The sequence below is a fragment of the Heloderma suspectum genome, chromosome 11 (assembly GCF_057233095.1).
Source record: "Heloderma suspectum isolate Gila_16-S chromosome 11, 16-S_ref, whole genome shotgun sequence".
Classification (NCBI taxonomy): domain Eukaryota; kingdom Metazoa; phylum Chordata; class Lepidosauria; order Squamata; family Helodermatidae; genus Heloderma; species Heloderma suspectum.
In genome coordinates, this window is record NC_139468.1 from 33,120,001 (window position 1) to 33,138,484 (window position 18,484).

The 18,484-nt window shown below is 45.1% G+C and overlaps 1 protein-coding gene across 4 annotated transcripts in view; it reads left to right on the forward strand.

Moving 5' to 3' along the window:
• LYSMD4 (LysM domain containing 4) overlaps positions 1 to 17,774 on the forward strand; it is a 25,025-nt gene extending 7,251 nt beyond the window's left edge. Inside the window, exons 2-5 of one of the 4 annotated variants that reach the window (XM_084817390.1) lie at positions 1,865 to 1,934; positions 3,312 to 3,599; positions 9,633 to 9,884; positions 17,559 to 17,772. In XM_084817390.1, the coding sequence (XP_084673516.1) occupies positions 3,327 to 3,599; positions 9,633 to 9,884; positions 17,559 to 17,633 (600 nt within the window). In that variant the 5' untranslated portion in view covers positions 1,865 to 1,934; positions 3,312 to 3,326 and the 3' untranslated portion in view covers positions 17,634 to 17,772. Of the gene's footprint in view, positions 1 to 1,864; positions 1,935 to 3,311; positions 3,600 to 9,632; positions 13,436 to 17,558 lie in introns of those variants that run through there. The other 3 variants (XM_084817389.1, XM_084817388.1, XM_084817387.1) reach the window with 3 other exon arrangements.
• Positions 17,775 to 18,484: the final 710 nt, after the last annotated feature.

Here is an 18,484-nt window from a genome sequence, read left to right on the forward strand (position 1 = left end):
AGACCCATGGCCCAGCTGGAGTCCACCAGGAAAAGAGCCTTCAGTGTGGTGGCCCCCTTCCTGTGGAATTCCCTGCCTTGGAGGTCTGGCAGGCACCAACATTGTGTTGCTTCCAGCACTTCCTGAAGACACTATTATTTTGGGAGGCTTTCCTTGAGTGTTCGATCAGCTGTGGTTTATCAGAACTGTGTTTCTTTTTAAAAATATTAATTGTTTTAACATGGTGTTTTTATTCTATCCTATCTGCTGTTCACTGCTCTGAAATCTTTGGATGTGGAGTGGTATACAAATATTGTAAATAAATAAATAATGAAGTAGAATGCAGGTTAAAACGGGACACAGCTCCAGCTCAAAATGGGATTTTGCTTGGAATGGCTACTACTAATTCTGACCCTGCACCAGCCCAATGCCTCATAGTGGTGTCTCCAACATGATGCTTATGGACATCTGTCTTTGTGCTCACAACGCTCCCTGCCTCTCCTGATTTTAATTTTATTTCTTAAGGTTTTTTTAAAAAAAAATTGGTTTTAACAGGGATGGTGACACATATGCTGCAAAGCAAAGTTCTGTCCTCCAGCACCATCTTTATTTCGGTTCAAAAGAGTGGTTTTGTGTTTTGGAGACCCTGTGTCTGGCTTGTATTTAGGTTCTTGGCAAGTTACTTTTCTTTTACTCTCACCAGTTTGCCTTCTGAGAAATGAGTGTTCTTTTGACCAGCCACGTCCACCATGACAGCCATTTTATGAATGGGCAAGCCCCCTGTGGTGGCCATTTTGTGGGAACACCCACAACACACTCTCAAAATTCAAAATGTGCCTGCTAACTCAAAAAGGTTGGAGGCCCTTATACTGGCCCAGAAGTCAAAGCTGGTCAGGCTGCCAATATCCTATTACCTTTATATGAATCGATTGTGCGGCCACACTTGGAATACCTTGGAAGAGGGGCAGGGTAAAAACAACAACACCTAAATCATAGAACCATAGAATGGTAAGGTTGGAAGGGGCCTACAAGACCATCTAGTCCAACCCCCTGCTCAGTGCAGGAATCCAAGTCAGAGCATCCCTGACAGATGGCTGTCCAGCCTTGTCTTGAATGCCTCCGGCGTGGGAGAGCCCACCACCTCCCTAGGGAATTGGTTCCATTGTCGTATTGCTCTAACAGTCAGGACTTTTTCCTGATGTTCAGCCAGAATCTGGCTTTCTGTAACTTGAGCCCATGATTCTGTGTCCTGCACTCTGGGATGACCGAGAAGAGATCCTGGCCTTCCTCTCTGTGACCACCTTTCAAGTACTGGAAGAGCGCTATCCTATCTCCCCTCAGTCTTCTCATCTCTAAGCTTTTTGTGAAGCCACATTGGCTTCTTCTGTTGTCTTCCACCTTTTTTTTCTTGTTGGAATTGTTTGTAATTGTGCCTTGAGAATTTTCTTTTTTTAAAATTCCCACCCATCTTGGACTCCTTTTCTCATTAGAGTCGCTTGCCATGGGACCTTACTGAGCATTGTTCTGAGTTTATTAAAATCGGCTTTCCTAAAATCCAGGGTACGGGTTTGGCTACACTCAGCTTTTGCTTCCCTTAGAACCAAGAACTCAAGTACAACATGGTCGCTTTCCCCCAGAGTTCCTGTAACTGCTACTTTATCCACTAAGTCATCTCTGTTGGTTAGGATCAAGTCAAGGATAGCCGATCCTCTAGTTCCTTCCTCTACTTTCTGTAGGAGGAAGTTATCCGCCACACAAGTCAGGAATTTCCTGGAGGGGCCATGTTTTGCAGAATTTGTCTCCCAACAAATATCGGAGAAATTGAAGTCCCCCATTACTACTACATCATGCCTCCTTGAAACATTGGCTATTTGCTTTTCAAAAGGTTCATCCTCAACTTCTCCTTGACTGGGTGGCCGGTAGCACTGTAAAATCAGAAACAAACATGCCAACAGGTGAGAAGTTAAGATGTAGTCTTCATTTGTTAAATGAATGCCAGAGGTATACTACACTAAAGAGAAAACTGGGAATCCAAGTCTTTGCTTTGTTGGCCCAGGTTCACGCCATAACCAGTTAAAGGAGCTTAACATCAGTAGATTTCCCCCATGGAATGAGTTATTTAATATGACTAAAGATTCACAGAATTGTCTCAGCATGATCCTTCCTAGAATTGTTTGGGTTCCCTGTAAGAAAAAGGCCCCAGTATCATTAAACCAGTTTAATTCTGTAGCATATGGACACTTTTGTATTACGACTTTAAACTGGACAAGTAAGGTTGGATCCAGCATCTGCCTTCTGCAAGAAGAAGTGTTCTGCTCACGGAAAGTCCCTCTGCCCAGTTGGCGGGGGGATCCCCCTCCCTCCCTCCCTCCCTCCCTCCCTCCACACACACACACACACACACCACAGCTCACCCCATTTAGCAGGGTCTCCAGAGTCTGTGTAGCATTTTCAGGGGACTGGAGGGGCTGTCGTGGGAAGGAGGGGGCAGGGAGTCTACTTTTGATCCAGCATTAGTCTGGATCCAACCCTTAGTTCCCCCTACAATAGCAGCATTCTTAACAATAAACCTAGTTGCTAACTCATTGCATGATCTCTAACTAGGAGTTCCTTAATGCATTGGAGTTCAAGATGCCATGCTCCTGGAGAGATTATTCATAAGAACAGCCGTGCTGGATTAGACCAAGACTCCATCTAGTCCAGCATTCTGTTCACACAGTGGCCAACCAGCTGTTGACTGGGAACCCACACGTGCAATGGCATCCTCCCGCCCATGTTCCCCAGCAACTGGTGTACATAGGCATACTGCCTCTGATACTGGAGGTAGCACATTCCTGCACCTGGTATTCCTCTGCAGCCCTGCTGAAGTCAGGGAAACAATTGCATGCATGGATTAAGTGGCCAGAAAAGTTGGCAAAAAGGCTATTGGCTTATTCCAAACTTGCAAGTCTTGCAAGTAGCTGAACGACCAAAGTACATTTTAAGAAAGGAATAAACTCAGGAGAGGGCCTGATTAAATTGCAACTTGTTGGTAAACGTGTATCTATTCCTGATAACTTTGTATATAATGCATAAAGCCAAAGAAAGAGCTAATAGGAAAAATGCTGTGAGGGACATCAGTATTAAAGATCACCAAAAGTTGTCACAGTTTGAGTTGCAGCAAGTTCTAAAGGAGCAGGGCGAGTTCCTTGTCCTACAGCTCAGTTAGCATAATGAGTAATCCAGCTCCCACCAGCCTGCTGGGCCAAGCCTTGTCTTTATTGGTTGCTGAATTAGATTGCTCATTTTATGACCAAGAAAAAACAATCCAAACCCTTTGTGTCATCTTGTAGAGGCTGCTGTAAAACATGAGGCTAAATAAGGGGCTGATCAGGTCCTCCCAAGCTCCTACCACCATCAGAAAATTCCCAAGCAGCCAAGTTTACTTGTTCAGAAGCAGACAGTCCAGTTCGGATGAATCATCAGAAGAGGAACTCGAAGTCATGGAATTACGTCCAAGGAGGAACAAGCAGCAGCCATGCAGCCCTGTCCGGGAGAGAGTTGGGGATGTGGTGCTACTAGAACGAGAAGTCCAAAAAGATGACAATCTCAACAAGTTGGCTCTGCAGTATGGATGCAAAGTAAGAAGCAATTTCTTTTGAGTTTCCGCCTACATCAGTTGCATACCTGGGTTTTGTTTTCAGTTGTACGCTTAATATAATTAATTTCTGGTTCAGGATGTTGCAAGTCTAGGAAAGGCACTCTGGTTTTCCCAGTCGATAGGCAGACATCGGAAGGCAGCTGCTCCCAAGGACGGCATTTAACAAAACAAGCCAAACTGGGAGTTTCCACTCCTGCACACCATTATCTGAATTATGCCGTTCAGATGACAGAGGAGTTATTATTTAGCTTACTCATCACTCAAGCTATCAAAACAACTGGGTGAAATATCTTTGACGTTAGGGAAGGAGCAGAATGAGAACATTGATGGGAGGGGCCATAGGTCAGCGTGACAGAGCACCTGCTTTGCATGCAGAAGGTCCCAGGTTTGATCCCCGGCTTCTCCAGGTAGGGCGAATCCTGCCTGAAACCCTGGAGAGCTGCTGCCAGTCAGTGTTGACAATACTGGGTTAGATGGGCCAATGATCTGACTCGGTATAAGGCAGCTTCCTATGCTCTAAAACTGGATCAGAATAGGAACCACCTTGGTGGATCAGACCAAAGTGCATCACCAGAACATAAAGTGGTGCCTTATACGAGGTCAGGCCACTGGTCCATCTAGCTCGGCATTGTCTGTCCTAACTGGCAGTGGCTCTCCAGAGTTTTGGACAGGATCCTTCCCAGCCATACCTGGAGATGCTGGGGTTTGAACCTGGGACCTTCTGCATGCAAAGCAGGTGCTACGGCAATTCCCCACATTCTACGGCCCAGTCCAGCACTTAGTTTCCGACAGCAGCTAGTCAAACCAAAGTCCCTTCCTACAATAGCCGATGTCTCTCTGAGAAAGACACACGTGTTGCTGTCCGATGAGAAACATGGCTCAGTGGTTTCATGTTGCATTACTATGTTAAGAAATCCTAGGACGTCTGGGAAAAGTTTAAGCCAGGGTGCACAACCTTTTTGTCCCCGAGGGCCTTATCTGGTGCTGACGGGAAGATGCTTCGCAATTCAGTGAAAAGAAGTAGGGATCAGAAGAGAGTTGCTTTTTGAGCACAGGCAGCAGCAGCAGCACCACAAAGTATTCAGCAGTGACGGAGGACTCTCAGCAATTTTTTCATCAGTGGCATTCGCGGTGATAGCTGGAGGGCCTTAGTGGGGTAGCTGTGGGTTACGCATCCCCTGGTTTAAGCAGTTGGGGCTTTTAAGATTGTTTTAAGACAACTAAGGGGCGGGTGGGACTGACCCAGTACAGGTTGATAAAGTTATGAATGGTTGGAGAGAAACATATTGTCCACTTCTCGTAAGAGTAGACCTTTGTCACAAATTAACATCGATGGAGCATAGTACTATTTCACACAGCATGTAAGTTACTTATGGAATGCTCAAGATGCGATTGATCCTAGCTTGGATGGTGCTGATTTTTTAAAAAGGGCAGGGAATGAGGGGGTAGGTCTCTTATCCACAGTTAATAGTCACAGGCTACTATGGGGAGCCTCCATACCAGATGGTGGCTGCAAACAGGGTAGGGCTCCTGCCTCCTTCTGGATTTACAAAGGCATCTGTCTAGCCCATTGGTCTCCAAAGTGGGGTGCGCACACCCCAGGGGATGTGCAGGACAATCCATTGGGGTGCGCGAGCCACCTGATAATTGAGCAGCCTGCCGCTGCCCTGACAAGCTGCCATTGTGTGCAGTAGTATATGTATATAACTTATAAATATGCATATGCTGGTGGTGCATGCTCAAAATTTTTTTACTGATAGGGGTGTGTGATCCAAAAAGTTCGGAGACCACTGGTCTAAATAAAGCTGGATCCATCTTTTAATCTGTAAAACCTATGTATGTTTAGACAGAAAAGACTTCTACAACTCCTAGCATTCCCCAGCCAGCCGTAAAGCTGGGGAATGCTGGGAGTTGCAGGGCTTTTTCCTGTCTAAACACACACAGGATTGCACCCTGAAAGTCTTACGGGGTTTTAACAAGACCTGTCTGTCTTGAGTGTGAGAAGCTGCTTTCTTGGCCAAAATAGCAGCACCCAACAGGATCCAGTGGTTGCATTTGGATATAACACTAAAACATGAGCATTATAAAAATGAGCCTCAGGCTGTTGTGCTTCCTGCTCCACTCTCACACTCTGGTGTGGCAGTGAGGAGACTGGAAGCTTCCACTTTAGACTGAAGTGTCACATCCATATTCTAAACTGTGATTCATCTTAACTGTGGTTAGTGAAAACAAGCCAACTTCCTAAACCACCATTTCAAGTTGGCTTGCTTCCACTAATCATAGTTAAGATAAACCACAGTTTGTCCTGGTTCAGACGATGTGGCAAGCTGTGATTAATCTAAAATGGAAGCAGAAGCTTCCAAACTCCTCACAGGGGCAAAGTGTGGGGGTTGGGGAAACACACGAGCCCAAGGCTGAATGCGCTTTGTTTTTGCAACACTGACCTGTGATATAGCTTGGCATGCAAATGAGCCCGGTGCTTCGACGAGCACCTTGGCAAAACGCAAGTAGGTGGCATGAGGATTTGGCTGGGAGTGGGGCTACCCATTCTGTGCTGGAGTTGTGCCGAGTTCTGTCCATATTGGACAGAATATGCGATACGGCATATTTCTTCTCCGCTTGCTCCCTGGTGCTCAAATGTGCTTGAAGGGCATGTCTTTACTGTCGCCGATTTCATCATCACACTTGGCACTGAAAAAGCAACAAGAGCAACAGAGACAATCCACAAACAGCAGAGTTGCCCCGAAGCGCAATTGAAATCGCAGGACTGAATCCAGGATGAGCCTGGGAACTGTAGCCAGAACAAGATTGCTGTATTTTACCCTTGGCCTACATGGGGGGGAAGAAAAACCCGAACATCACTTATCATTTGACACATGTTAAATGCCTACTGCCGTGCAGTGACTAGTCTGCAGTTCTGTTTAAGCTAAAAACCTTTGTTTCCCTCTTCATGGGCTGGCAGAGAGACATTTTTTCTAAAATGTTCCATCCTTTTGGAAGTGCGCATTGGAGTCTGAAGCTGAAGTATCCTCCATTTTGGAAAACTGAAAGTTTTATTTATTAAAATATATTTAGGTGCTCAAGACAGCTTCCAGAAACTGTGGATGAAACATGAAAACAATACCAAGAAGAGAAAGCTTGGGAGACAGCATGGTATAGCGCAGGAGTCTTCCAGATAGTTTAGATTGTAAGTCCCATTAGCCCCAGGCATCGTGCTCCATGGAAATGGATTAGAGGAATTATCTGGAGAGCAAAGTTGGTTACTCTTGGTATAGTGATTGGAGCTCCAACGAGAACAGTAGAGACCTCGGTTCAAATCCCACTCTGACATAAAGCTCAGCAAGGCCAATTGCTCTCTCAGCACAACCTACTTCACAGGGTTGTTGTGAGAAATGTATGTGAACACCATGTATACCACAGGATATAAATATAATAAGATAAAATAGTGGCACACACATTCTCTAGAGAATCAATAGAACAATAATTGGATTAGCAGGCCAAAGACCTGAAGGAAAAGAAGGGTCATGCTGTCAAATGGTATTAAAGCAACTAGTTAGATTAAAGGGGGGAAAGAGTGGGGGGAAAGTAAAGCATGAGCACTCTTCTGCAAAAACGTTTGTAAGAGTTTGCACAGCACTGTGATAGGTAGATTGCACAGCAGTTTAAACTTCTTCAGCGCTCTAGCACGTGGGCAGGCAGTTTGTGATCCTCCAGATGTTTCAGCCTACAGCTCCCCTCACAATTGGCTATGCTGTCGAGGGCTGATGGGAGGTGTAGGCCAAAACGTCTGGAGGGCTACAAGTTGGCCACCCTTGCTCTAGCATGAGGTGTAACACCACCTGTCTGTGAGTGGTGGATGCCTTCCATACGTTGAATGGCAGCTTTGGTTCCAGCTCAGTAGTTTGGAAGTATACATTCCTAAGTGTTCCCAAACTCAGGAGGGGGTGTTTTCTCCCATTTTTGGAAACCAAACAAAATCCCCAACTTCTCAAATTCACATGTATTGCAGATGAAAAACTCTTCCCGCTGCAGACCCTTGGGAAATTTGATGAAAATCCATTGAAGGAAAAAAGAAGAGTTAAGAGTCAAACATCAGGATAAGAAGTAATGGGTTTCAGATTCTTCCCATTAATTACAATAGGAGTTAAACTACCTAGATTGTGAACAGGGCGGGGAGCAGTGGCAGGATCATAAGGTGTGAAACAGTCCAAAGTTAAGTACAACGTAAAGCATAGTTACTTCAAGACTTTCGCGTTATTAAGAGTGCCACCCTATCCATGCTTAGACAGAAAAATGTCCTGTAACTCCCAACATTCCCCAGCCAGCATAGGATGGCACCCTAAAAGTGTGTGCGAAGTGACTGTCAAATCATCCCAGTCCCCCTGCACTCATTGGCCAGATCACTGGGGGGCAGAAGCAGGTTTGCTACTCACTCAGTACATGCAAACATGCACATTTTCACTTACTCGGTTTTATAAACTAGTTATATTCCGAGTTTTCCAGGCTGGGTCACAATATAAATTAACATAAAAACATATATTTAAAAAACCCAACTAATTCCAAAAGCCAAAACAGCTGCAATAATCTTAACCTTACAGCCCTGGTGAATGCCCCAGAAAAGAGTAAGGCAGGCTTCCTCAACCTGGTGCCCTCCAGGAGTGTTGGAACTACAGCTCCTATCATCTTCAGACAACCTGCCCATTGGTTACACTAGGTGGGGATGATGGGGAGTTGTAGTTGTAGTTCCAACACATCTGGAGACCACCAGGTTAGGGAAGGCTGTAGCAGGGTCTTTCAATTGGTATCTAAGACTGTCAAAAGACTGCTAGAGAAATGGGCAGGGAGAGGGAGTTCCAAAGACAAGGTGCCACAGCTGAGTAGGCCCTGTTGCTAGTGATGACCTCCCCACAGAGGGTCATAGGGCATCCTGAGTAAGACATCCAGTGAGGATCTCAATATAACTGTACAAAAAAGGCTAGAACATTTTATGAAGTGGTGAAGAAGTAAGGAGGGATCCCAGACCACAGTACCAATAGGGATCAGAAAAAAAAAAATCTGTAAAGCAGGAAACCAAAATCAAAAAAGGAACAGCTGTACCAATTGAATTCCCAATGCATTTCGACACTGGTTTTTTATTAAGGGAAAAACTCTTAGGGTGCAATCCTAACTAGATAGGTGACTGTCTCCGAACTCTGAGGCGACCGTCTATCCAAAGCAAGGCAGAAGAGGCGGCGGGGGGATTGTTCCCTCTGCACCTCTCCTGCCTTGTTATTTTCCGCTAGACAGCTGAAAGCAGCTGTCTAGCGCGGGGGGGGGGGAGATGACAGGGAGAGGAAGCTGACATACGACACATTGGATGTGTTGTATGCGCATCTCCATGCTCCCCGCCGTTTTCAGTCGGTCCACGTTCCCCTTGTGAGCATGGAGGACGGGGCTTCTCCTTGCTGCCTCCATGGCAGTGTGTAAGAGGGGGACAGTCAGTTTTCCGGGAACCAACCTTGGAACGCGGGCCCCAAGGTCAGTTCCCAGAAATGAGTGTATCCTGTGGCCCTCTAGACAGTGTCTAGCGGCTATAGGATTGCTCTCTTAGAGATTCTTCTGGAGGATTCCCTCTTCAGAAGAAGCAAGGGAGAGGGAACCCTCCAGAGGAATTTCTAAGAGTTTTTCCCTTGATAAAGACCAGTGTCAAAATGTGTCAAGTGATCCCAGACCACCACTGCAGGCTCTCCCAGGCTATGAGCCCGTCTGTGTCATAGCTCAGTGGTAGAGCCCATGCTTGGCCTGAAGAAAGTCCCAGGTCTATGGGCTGGGAAAGAATCCTGCCTGAAACGACCAAGAGCCACTGTCAGTCAGTGTCAACACTAGTAGGCTAGATGGACCCATGGTCTGACCCAGTATAAGGCAGCTGCCTATGTTTTGTTATATCACGTTGAAGCTACAAGCAGCTACTTCTATATGATGAAAAAGGAACTTACTCAAATCAGTGATTTTTCCCTTTCTGAATTTTCTGAAGGTTGCAGATATCAAACGGGTCAATAACTTCATCCAGGACCAAGACTTGTATGCTCTGAAATTCATCAAGATTCCAGTCAAAGTCAACGGCCTACTAACAGAGACCAGTGAAAATGTGCTGCCTCCCCAGGGTGCTGGTCTGTTACCTGCCGAACTGTCCGAATCCAGTGACAGAGGCAACAGCTCTGCAGACCACAAGCAAATTGATCAGTATTTCAGAGGGATTGACCAGGACATTGAACAAGCAGCACAGGTAGAGGTCTCTCCAAGCACTGACTACTGCATCGAAACGCCAAACTGGTTACCTCCAGGGCAGAAGGAGACTAGTAGCGGAATGGATTGTGGGATCCAGTGGTGGAACGCAGTCTTCATTATGCTCCTTGTAGGAATCGTTTTGCCAGTGTTTTATATTGTCTATTTTAAGACCCAGGATCTGGAAGTGGTGGCCAGTACCTCCAATATGACCGTTGCTACGAATAGCTCATTGCATGGATTAGCAGGGGGAACACCGGTCCATCTTGGGCAGAGGGAACACCCATCTACTGCCCCTCCTCCAAAGCCAGGAGCTTTCATCCCATCAGGGGGATGAATTGACTTGTTCCTTCCCCCACAGGGGATGAGAGACTCTTCGCTTTGAACATAGCAATCTGGATGAAAAGACGACAGCGTTGTTGCATGTAAATTGTCGGCACTGAACTTGGGAAGGAGACCACAGAAAACCAGGGCAAAACGGGATGGCATGCCAGTTGCAGACCTCCCCCAACCATGTCAGAAGAGGGTGCTGGGATGGCCCAGTTTTAACAGCAAGCGAGGCACGCATTACAGAGTGCTAACCCCATCCCATAGCTTGCCCCCTTGTAGAAAGCCTTTACAGGCATTTCTCTCTTCAGCTGACCTCAGATATCAGAAATCTGCTCAGCCGGGAAAACAGCACTTGGAGAGAGGGTTCTTTTCGCCTCACCCATGACCCCTTTTGCTGTTCAGCACACTCCCCACCCCTCGGTGGCATCAGAGCAGATTCCACGTGAATCTGCCATCGCCACATCTGATTTGGCTCCCGCTGCCTCTTTCAGCATGCTTTGAAATGTGGCCCTTTTGAAGAAATGGACGTAGCCAAATACCAAGACGCCATGGGATTAAAAAAACATTGCCAATTTATTAAAACCCATCTTGTCAGTATTTGCACATCACAGTCTTTGTACGCTGAATCCTTCTTTTCATAAACATATTTTTATTTCTTTAAACATAGGACCTAGTTGTCTTCTCAAGCTCTGTTCATAACATTCCCTTGACGTGTGTGTGTGTGTGTGGGGGGGGTGTTCATTGCTATCCTGCCCTTCAAGGAGCTCAGGGCTGTGTCCATAACTTTCCCCCACTACTTCTGTCCTCACAACTACCCTGTGAGGTAGGTTATGCTTAGTGTGTCTCGTCCAAGGTTACCCAGTGAACTTTCTGAGTGGAGATTTCAACCCAGGTCATCTCCTCTGCCCTACTGTGACAAATTTAGGCCAATTCAGAGGCTTGGCTCGCAAAATAAAAACAGGGGAAGTGAGGCAGGGGAGTCATCAGACGGTTTAAAAATTCTGAGGAAAGGAGTGCACAGGAAGCTTGGGGCGGCTTAAGGAACCTCACAGCAAAATGGGGAAAAGCAGGAGAAGCTGTGACCTTAAGCCAAGATGGCCGCCTCCGCAGCTATACATATCTTGCCGGACTAGATGAAGGCAGCTCCTGTTGAAGCAAGTAAGTGCTATTGCTTTACAGACAGACACAGCGGCTAAGGAAGAGGAGCAGGCCTGGGGCAGCTGTGGCTGCCCCCACTCCATCTTGCTCACAGCAAGGGCTAGGGCTGACCCCACATGCCAGCACCTCAGAACGTCTCCCATGCCTTGGTAGATTTGTCTAAAGGCACTGGCTGGATGGGAGTCCCCGTGCTCACAAATGTCAGGCGGAGAGAACTCTCCTTTCCAACCTCTGAGCAGGCTTAAGTCACATCATTTATCTTAAAACAACAAAGCCTTGTGCATTAATCTTTGGTTTCTACCGCCCACGATGGAGTGATGGGGGGCTACCAAGAAAAGTCCTTTCTCTGTCTGTGAAATGCCCTTCCCAGGGACAACCGCCTGGCATCTTCACTTTTCCCGTTAGATGCCAGGTTTAGACACTCCTGTTTCAGCAGACATTTAATCTTTTCATCTGTTGCACTGATTATTAACTTTATTGTGGGCTCTTTAATATTTTAAATATATTTTGATGTTTTAATATTTAGATTCTTTATTGTATTTATTGTTTTGACTGTTATTGTGTTGCTTGGGTTTTTTTTTTTTAATGATTGTAAACCACCCCAAGGGCATTTGGGCAGTATCTAAATTAAATTGATGCTTGGGGCTTATGAGCATCCGTGCATAGCGAGAGGCACGGCGGAGGCAATTCTCGCCTCCGCCATACCTCCCACTCTGCATTTTAACTAGACAGGCTTTTTCACCTGTCTAGCTGGGGCACTACGGAGGGGGAGGGAAGGAGACTCTAGAGGGCTGTGGATTCTGCGTAAGCCAGCCTCTCCCACCCATGTAAATGCCTCCTTTACCTCCTGTCCCAAGGTTGCTTTTGCAGCCTCAGACAGGCAGCTGGCACGGTTCTCTCCACACTGGTGGGGAGTGGGGGGGGGGAGCGCAGATTCCAGAGTCTGAGTGCTACCTCTGACCTTGGATCCAGGAATCCAAAATATCCTATGGCCACTCAGATGCTAAGGGCCACAGGATTGCTCCCTTGCAGAGTGTGTGTGTACGTACGTATATAAACACACACACTACATATACCTGAAACTCTTGATAACCCTTCATTCATCTGATGAAGTGGGCTAGTCTATGAAAGCTTATGCCAGTAGAATTTTTTTAGTTTTCAAGATGCCCCAAGAATCTCTGCTGGTTTTGCTGCAATAGTTAGCATGGAAGGAAATTTATCCAAACACTCATGAATCACATCCCATGCTCACAGCCCTGAGCATGGTTTCCTGCCTGTCCATATGGCTGATGTGAGCCACTGCAGACCAGCACAAGCTCTGAACAGCTAAACTTCCCTCATTACTCTCCATAAAGCACGAATGGCTGGGTTGGGACACACACATACACTTACCAGCTCTCTCGAAGTCCAACTCCATGCCCATGGAAAATGGTAAAAGTTGGTTGCAATGGAAAACAGCTAAATCTGTTTCAGCTGCAAATCCTTCCAAGCCCGAAACAAGACACGCCCTTTAGGTCCATGCCAGAGCACCAAATATTAATTTCCATTTAACCCCTCCTGTAACTAACTGACAATGCAGTTTCAACAAAAAAGGAATTTGGCCTGGAACAATATTGCAGAGCAAGGCAAAGAGGGGAAGAAATCAAATGTATTTAGAAAGCCCAAGTGACAAAATAGGGCAAGAAGGTATGCATTTTACTGTAATTATGAATATAAAGAAAAACAAAACAGACCGACTTCTATGATGAAAGGAAATCGAAGGCAGAGAACTTAAAATTTGCATGGAATTTCTCTCCAGTTTGGCTAGATACATGTCAATACTTGTCCAACTAGCAGGCAAGACTCATCAAGCATCTCTTCTCTGCCTTGTGGTGTGGCCTTTCCAAGAGGGCTTAGCGTAATACAATTCCATGTAGAGAAAGAACAGTACCGGCTACAGAAACCAGCTTCGGGAGAATAGCAATTTTCATTTAGAGACCTTTCTAGCCCTTATGTTTGTGAAGTTTATGATTCAAAGTGTGTGCGGGAAAGGCCTAGTAAAGACAATGAAACTAAGTGAACAACATTTCTCATGGTCTGGGCTTTAGTATCTGACATAGCGCCTTGTCCCTTCCATGGACTAGCAGAAACAGAAATACACAAAAGTTTGCATAACTTATCTGCGGCACAGGATTCAGTTTTGCTTGGGGCACTGCCTGGATCACTTTAGCACAAAATTTGGGGTTTTCAGTGCAGAATACACATGGACAATCATCAAGATGTAGGCATCTTCCTCTTAAGTTGGTGGTTTCTAGATACTGTGGGCTGCAACTCCCATTATCCTTGACTATTGCCCATGTTGGGTAGGGCTGATGGGTGTTGGAGGACCACCGTGATGCCCGCCCCTGTCCTAAAAGTATGGCAGAATTTGCAAGGTTTACTGATATTCTAGGAAGTAGTACTTTGCTAATCTAAGACATTTCAGTTCAGCTATTTTAATGCTAAACCTTGATGCTGAATTCTACAGCCAATACATCTGATGTCTCCAAACCAGACTTCCATCTGTCCACACACCGTTGTAGCAAGGAAGGGGAATGTGAACTTTTGGTATATAGCCTGCTACATTGAAACTCTCATTTTGCATTTTTTGAAATAAGCTCTTTTGTTTTAGCACCAATTGGTTGCAGAAAAAAGATTTGAAGTGTGAGGATGGCATCTTGAAGAATGTTCCAAACAGGGGAGTGTGCATGTCCTCTTCAATTCTATTTACCATGTTGTCTCCCTTCTCCCATTCTCTACTACTGCAACCCAGACAAAAAAAGGTTTACCAATTCATTCAACACAAAGAGCTGGTTCGCACAACACAACAGACCACCATGGGTTAATTTACCCACAGGGGCTGTCACAGCTTGCCGTGGGTTGTCATGCAAATCCAGGCAGCAGAGGTTGTTTGAGGGTTAGACAACCCTCAAATAACCCATGGCTGATTAAGTAGAACATAGTGGAAAATTAACACCTTCTGGTTCCACTTTTTCATCTATTTCCACTCAAAAGAGCATGAATCTTCTAAAGTATGTAACTGCTTTGCTACAACTTTGTTCAGGGATCCTAGAACTCTCAGCTAACATGAATTTGCACAAAAATCAGGTTTAGGAGGCAAAACGATGCAGATACTGTCAGGGCCAGAAATACTGGAACACGGATAACTGTTTTGGCAGTTGGCCTCTGTACATCACCACATTGAAGTTGAAAGGAAACACACCCAGATGGGAGCGAAGTCAGGACTTTCAGCTGTAATCCAAGGGGTTTGACAAAAGTGGGGCACTAACCATTCAGGAAGGACAGCCAGTGGCATACACACACACCCATCGTTGGTGGCTCATAAGTAATGGAACAAACCAACACCATTTCAAACTGAAGGATCGCCTTTAATACCTGGATGAAAATCCTTTGCAGTCAATGACTGCCTGAAGTCGGGAACCCATGGACATGACCACATGCTGGGTGTCCTCCCTCGAGATACTTTGCCAGGCCTTTACTGCAGCTGGCTTCAGCTGCTGCTTGTTTGTGGGTCTTTCTGCCTTCAGTAAGTGAAAAGCATACTCTATTGTGTTGAGATCAGGTGACTGACTTGGCCATTGAAGAACATCCCACTTCTTTGCCTTCAGAAACTCTTGGGTAGCTTTTGCTGTATGTTTTGGGTCATTATCCATCTGCAATATGAAGTGGCATCCTATCAGTTTGGCAGCATTCGGCTGAATCTGAGCAGAAAGTATAGCCCTATACACTTCAGAATTCATCCTGCTGCTTTTATCAGCAGTCAGGTCATCAATAAACACCAGAGACCCGGTTCCATTGGCAGCCATACATGCCCATGCCATAACACTGCCTCCACCATGTTTGACAGATGATGTGGTATGCTTTGGATCATGAGCTGTTCCTATCCTTCTCCATACTTTTTTCTTCCCATCATTCTGGTACAAGTTAATCTTGGTTTCATCAGTCCAAAGAATCTTATTCCATAACTGGGCAGGCTTTTTAGGTGTTTGCTGGCAAAGGCTAAGCTGGCCTGTCTGTTCTTGAGCGTTACCAGTGGTTTGCACCTTGTTGTGAAGCCTCTGTATTTACATTCATAAAGCCGTCTCTTGACTGTAGATGTTAACAATGACATCCCTACCTCCTCAAGAGTGTTCTTGACCTGGCTAGATGTTGTGAAAGGGTTCCTCTTCACCATGAGCAGAATTCTGCTGTCATCCACTTTAGTTGTCTTCTGTGGTCTTCCAGGCCTTTTGCTGTTGCTGAGCTTGCCAGTTAATTCCTTCTTTTTCAGGATGTTCCAAACTGTTGTGTTGGCCACTCACACTGTTTTTGCTATCTCACTGATGGGTTTATGTTGTTTCCTCAGCCTAATGATGGCCTCCTTCGCTTGCATGGACAGCTCTTTGGACCTCATGTTGGGAGTTCCAGTGAACAGCTACCAAATGCAAATTTAACACTCAGAACCACCTCCAGGCCTTTTATCTGCTTGATTGGTCATGGGGCACCCAGGAAACAGGCCACACCTGGCCATGCAGCTGCTTGTCAGCCGTTCGTTCCATTACTTATGAGCCACCAACGATGGGGGGGGGGTATGCCACTGGCTGTACTTCCTGAATGGTTAGTGCCCCACTTTTGTCAACCCCCTTGAATTACAGCTGAAAGTCCTGACTTCGCTCCCATCTGGGTGTGTTTCCTTTCAACTTCAATGTGGTGGTGTACAGAGGCCAACTGCCAAAACAGTTATCCTTATTCCAATATTTCTGGCCCTGACTGTATATAAGCATTTGTGGGAGCTAAGAAAGCAGTGAACTGATTTTAAGCATCTGTGTAACTACACACTGACTATTTTTAGCATAAGGAGCTCAATTTTTCAAGATCCACTAATAAATTCAGCCCAATGTTGTTGCCAGGAAGTTAACAAATAGGTGGAGGTGTGAGAGAGGATCAGCTTTTCTAAAAGTATAATTCCATACAAAGAGCCAAATAGTTTTCAGTGGTGAAGAACAGAGTTTAAAGTAGGCCTGGAAAAGCATTTTTCGTCATCTAGGAGCATCCTAAATGGACACAGGAAGGATATGTGTCTAACATCAACAGCAATTGTAGTTGTTCACCTGCTCACCAGTTGGTTACACCTAAGAGCTGCGACGTGCTATGGTTAAAAAGAAACAAGCAGAAGTTCTCAATTACCTCTCCTCTGGGCTTGCTTAGATCATTCATCCTCAACTGGTGGATCAGTATGCACAAGTATGTCACACCATGTCCTCAGCACATTTTAAGATTTAACAAAAGAAGAAGTTGAGAAACACACAATGACATCACATGCCAACAAAGGCAGATCTCTTCTACTTTTAAATAACTGCATAAAAGAGAATTTCCACACCCTGTGGGTATACCTGCCAAAACTGCTTTAGCGTTGCTATATGCAATTTCTTAAAAGTACAGGACATATCCCCCCCACCCCCCGGTCATCTAGGCTGAGAGAGGAGGCGAAAGATGAACATATGTTTAAATACACTAGAAGTGAACTCCATACTGCAGATTGGAATTAAAAGTGAGTCAAGCATCTGGAAAAGGTGAAGATTAGTGCTTTAGATCAGACTTTCCCAACCTAGCGGCCTCCAGTTGTGTTGGGACTACAACTCCCATGAACCCCCAGCCAGCATAGCCAATGGTCAGGAATTCTGGGAGTTGTCGTCCCAACACATCTGGAGGCCACCAGGTTGGGGAAAGCTGCTTTAGGTAGTCATGATTTAGCCAGCAGGCTGAATCCCTTGCTTCTATCATGTTATTTTACCTGCCAAAAATGTGTACCATAGAGCAAGATCCAAATTCAAATACATACAAGTATTTCCTCTCTTCCATTAAGCAAGGATCTTTGCAGGCAAGCAGAATAGACAACCAAAAATCAAGCCAGTTTAGGCACTGATGGATTGCGGGCGGAGGGAGGAGGAAATCAAGCAAACTTCATTCTAAGTATGAGAGAGTCCGATATACACAGTAAAAGCCAGTATTTTTACTTTAGTGAATGCAAGATACAAATATTTTACAACAACTTCTAGCATTTTCTTAACCATTTGATAAAAAGTTCACTAGAATATTTATTGTATAATGAAGAAAAAAACACCACATTCAGGGAAAAAGATTAACTTAATATTTTTTTTCCTTAAAGATTCGTCTCAAAGATGGCAACAAAGTCCAGCTTGTGCCGCCAGGCGGCTTTAACCGCAAACCGCTTCGTCTGTGAACTGTTGACTACAAACATTTACCAAGTACATATATTTTTTTTATTTAAAAAAAAGCTTTTCTTTTTTTAAATATAGCAAAGCAGTGTTTTCTTGCACAGCAAAGTGAGGAAAATTTCTAATAAATTTTTCAGTCTTTCACATTCTAAATTTCAAACTTCTTCCCATGGTTGATCTGGCAGGAGTCGTTTATGTTCCGTATTTACTATATATTTCTTGTGCGCACAGTACACTTGTCAATGCATTAGTGTCCTTTATATTTAAAGGCTAAAGCATTTCCTACATGCCTTACTTCTTTTGAAAAAGAATATCTGCTATTAGCATGCCAAGTTAAGTCAGTGTTGCCATGTTACCATCTGCAACATTTGACTCCATTCTAGTAACTTGGATTTGTGCAAGATGTAATCTAGCTGCAGTCTTGCCTTAAATGCCATTGATTCTATTTACACCATTAACTCCATTGTTGTTGCTGTTTTTAATAAAGAACCATCATTAATGCTCTTTAGCTTTAAAAAGGTGCGTGAGGGAGGAACTTTGAATAACATTATCGTACAAGCTGTTGAATTAGCAAAAGCCAATTCAAGTGAGAAATGTGGTACAGCCTTCTTAACAAGCCAATAGCCACGTCAGAACCTGTCAGGGAGGGTGGGATTGTCACTTCTTTGAAAGCACTCCCTTGTCCAAAGACCCCTGCGTGCACAAAGCCAACATGCCAGATGTGCTAGTTTTCCACAGGCAGGAAAGTGGATAGGGGGGCTTTCCCCCCCTTTCATACAATACTAGAACCCGGTGTCATCCAACAAAGCTAAATAGTGGGAGATTCAGGACAGATAAAAGGAATTATTTCTTCACA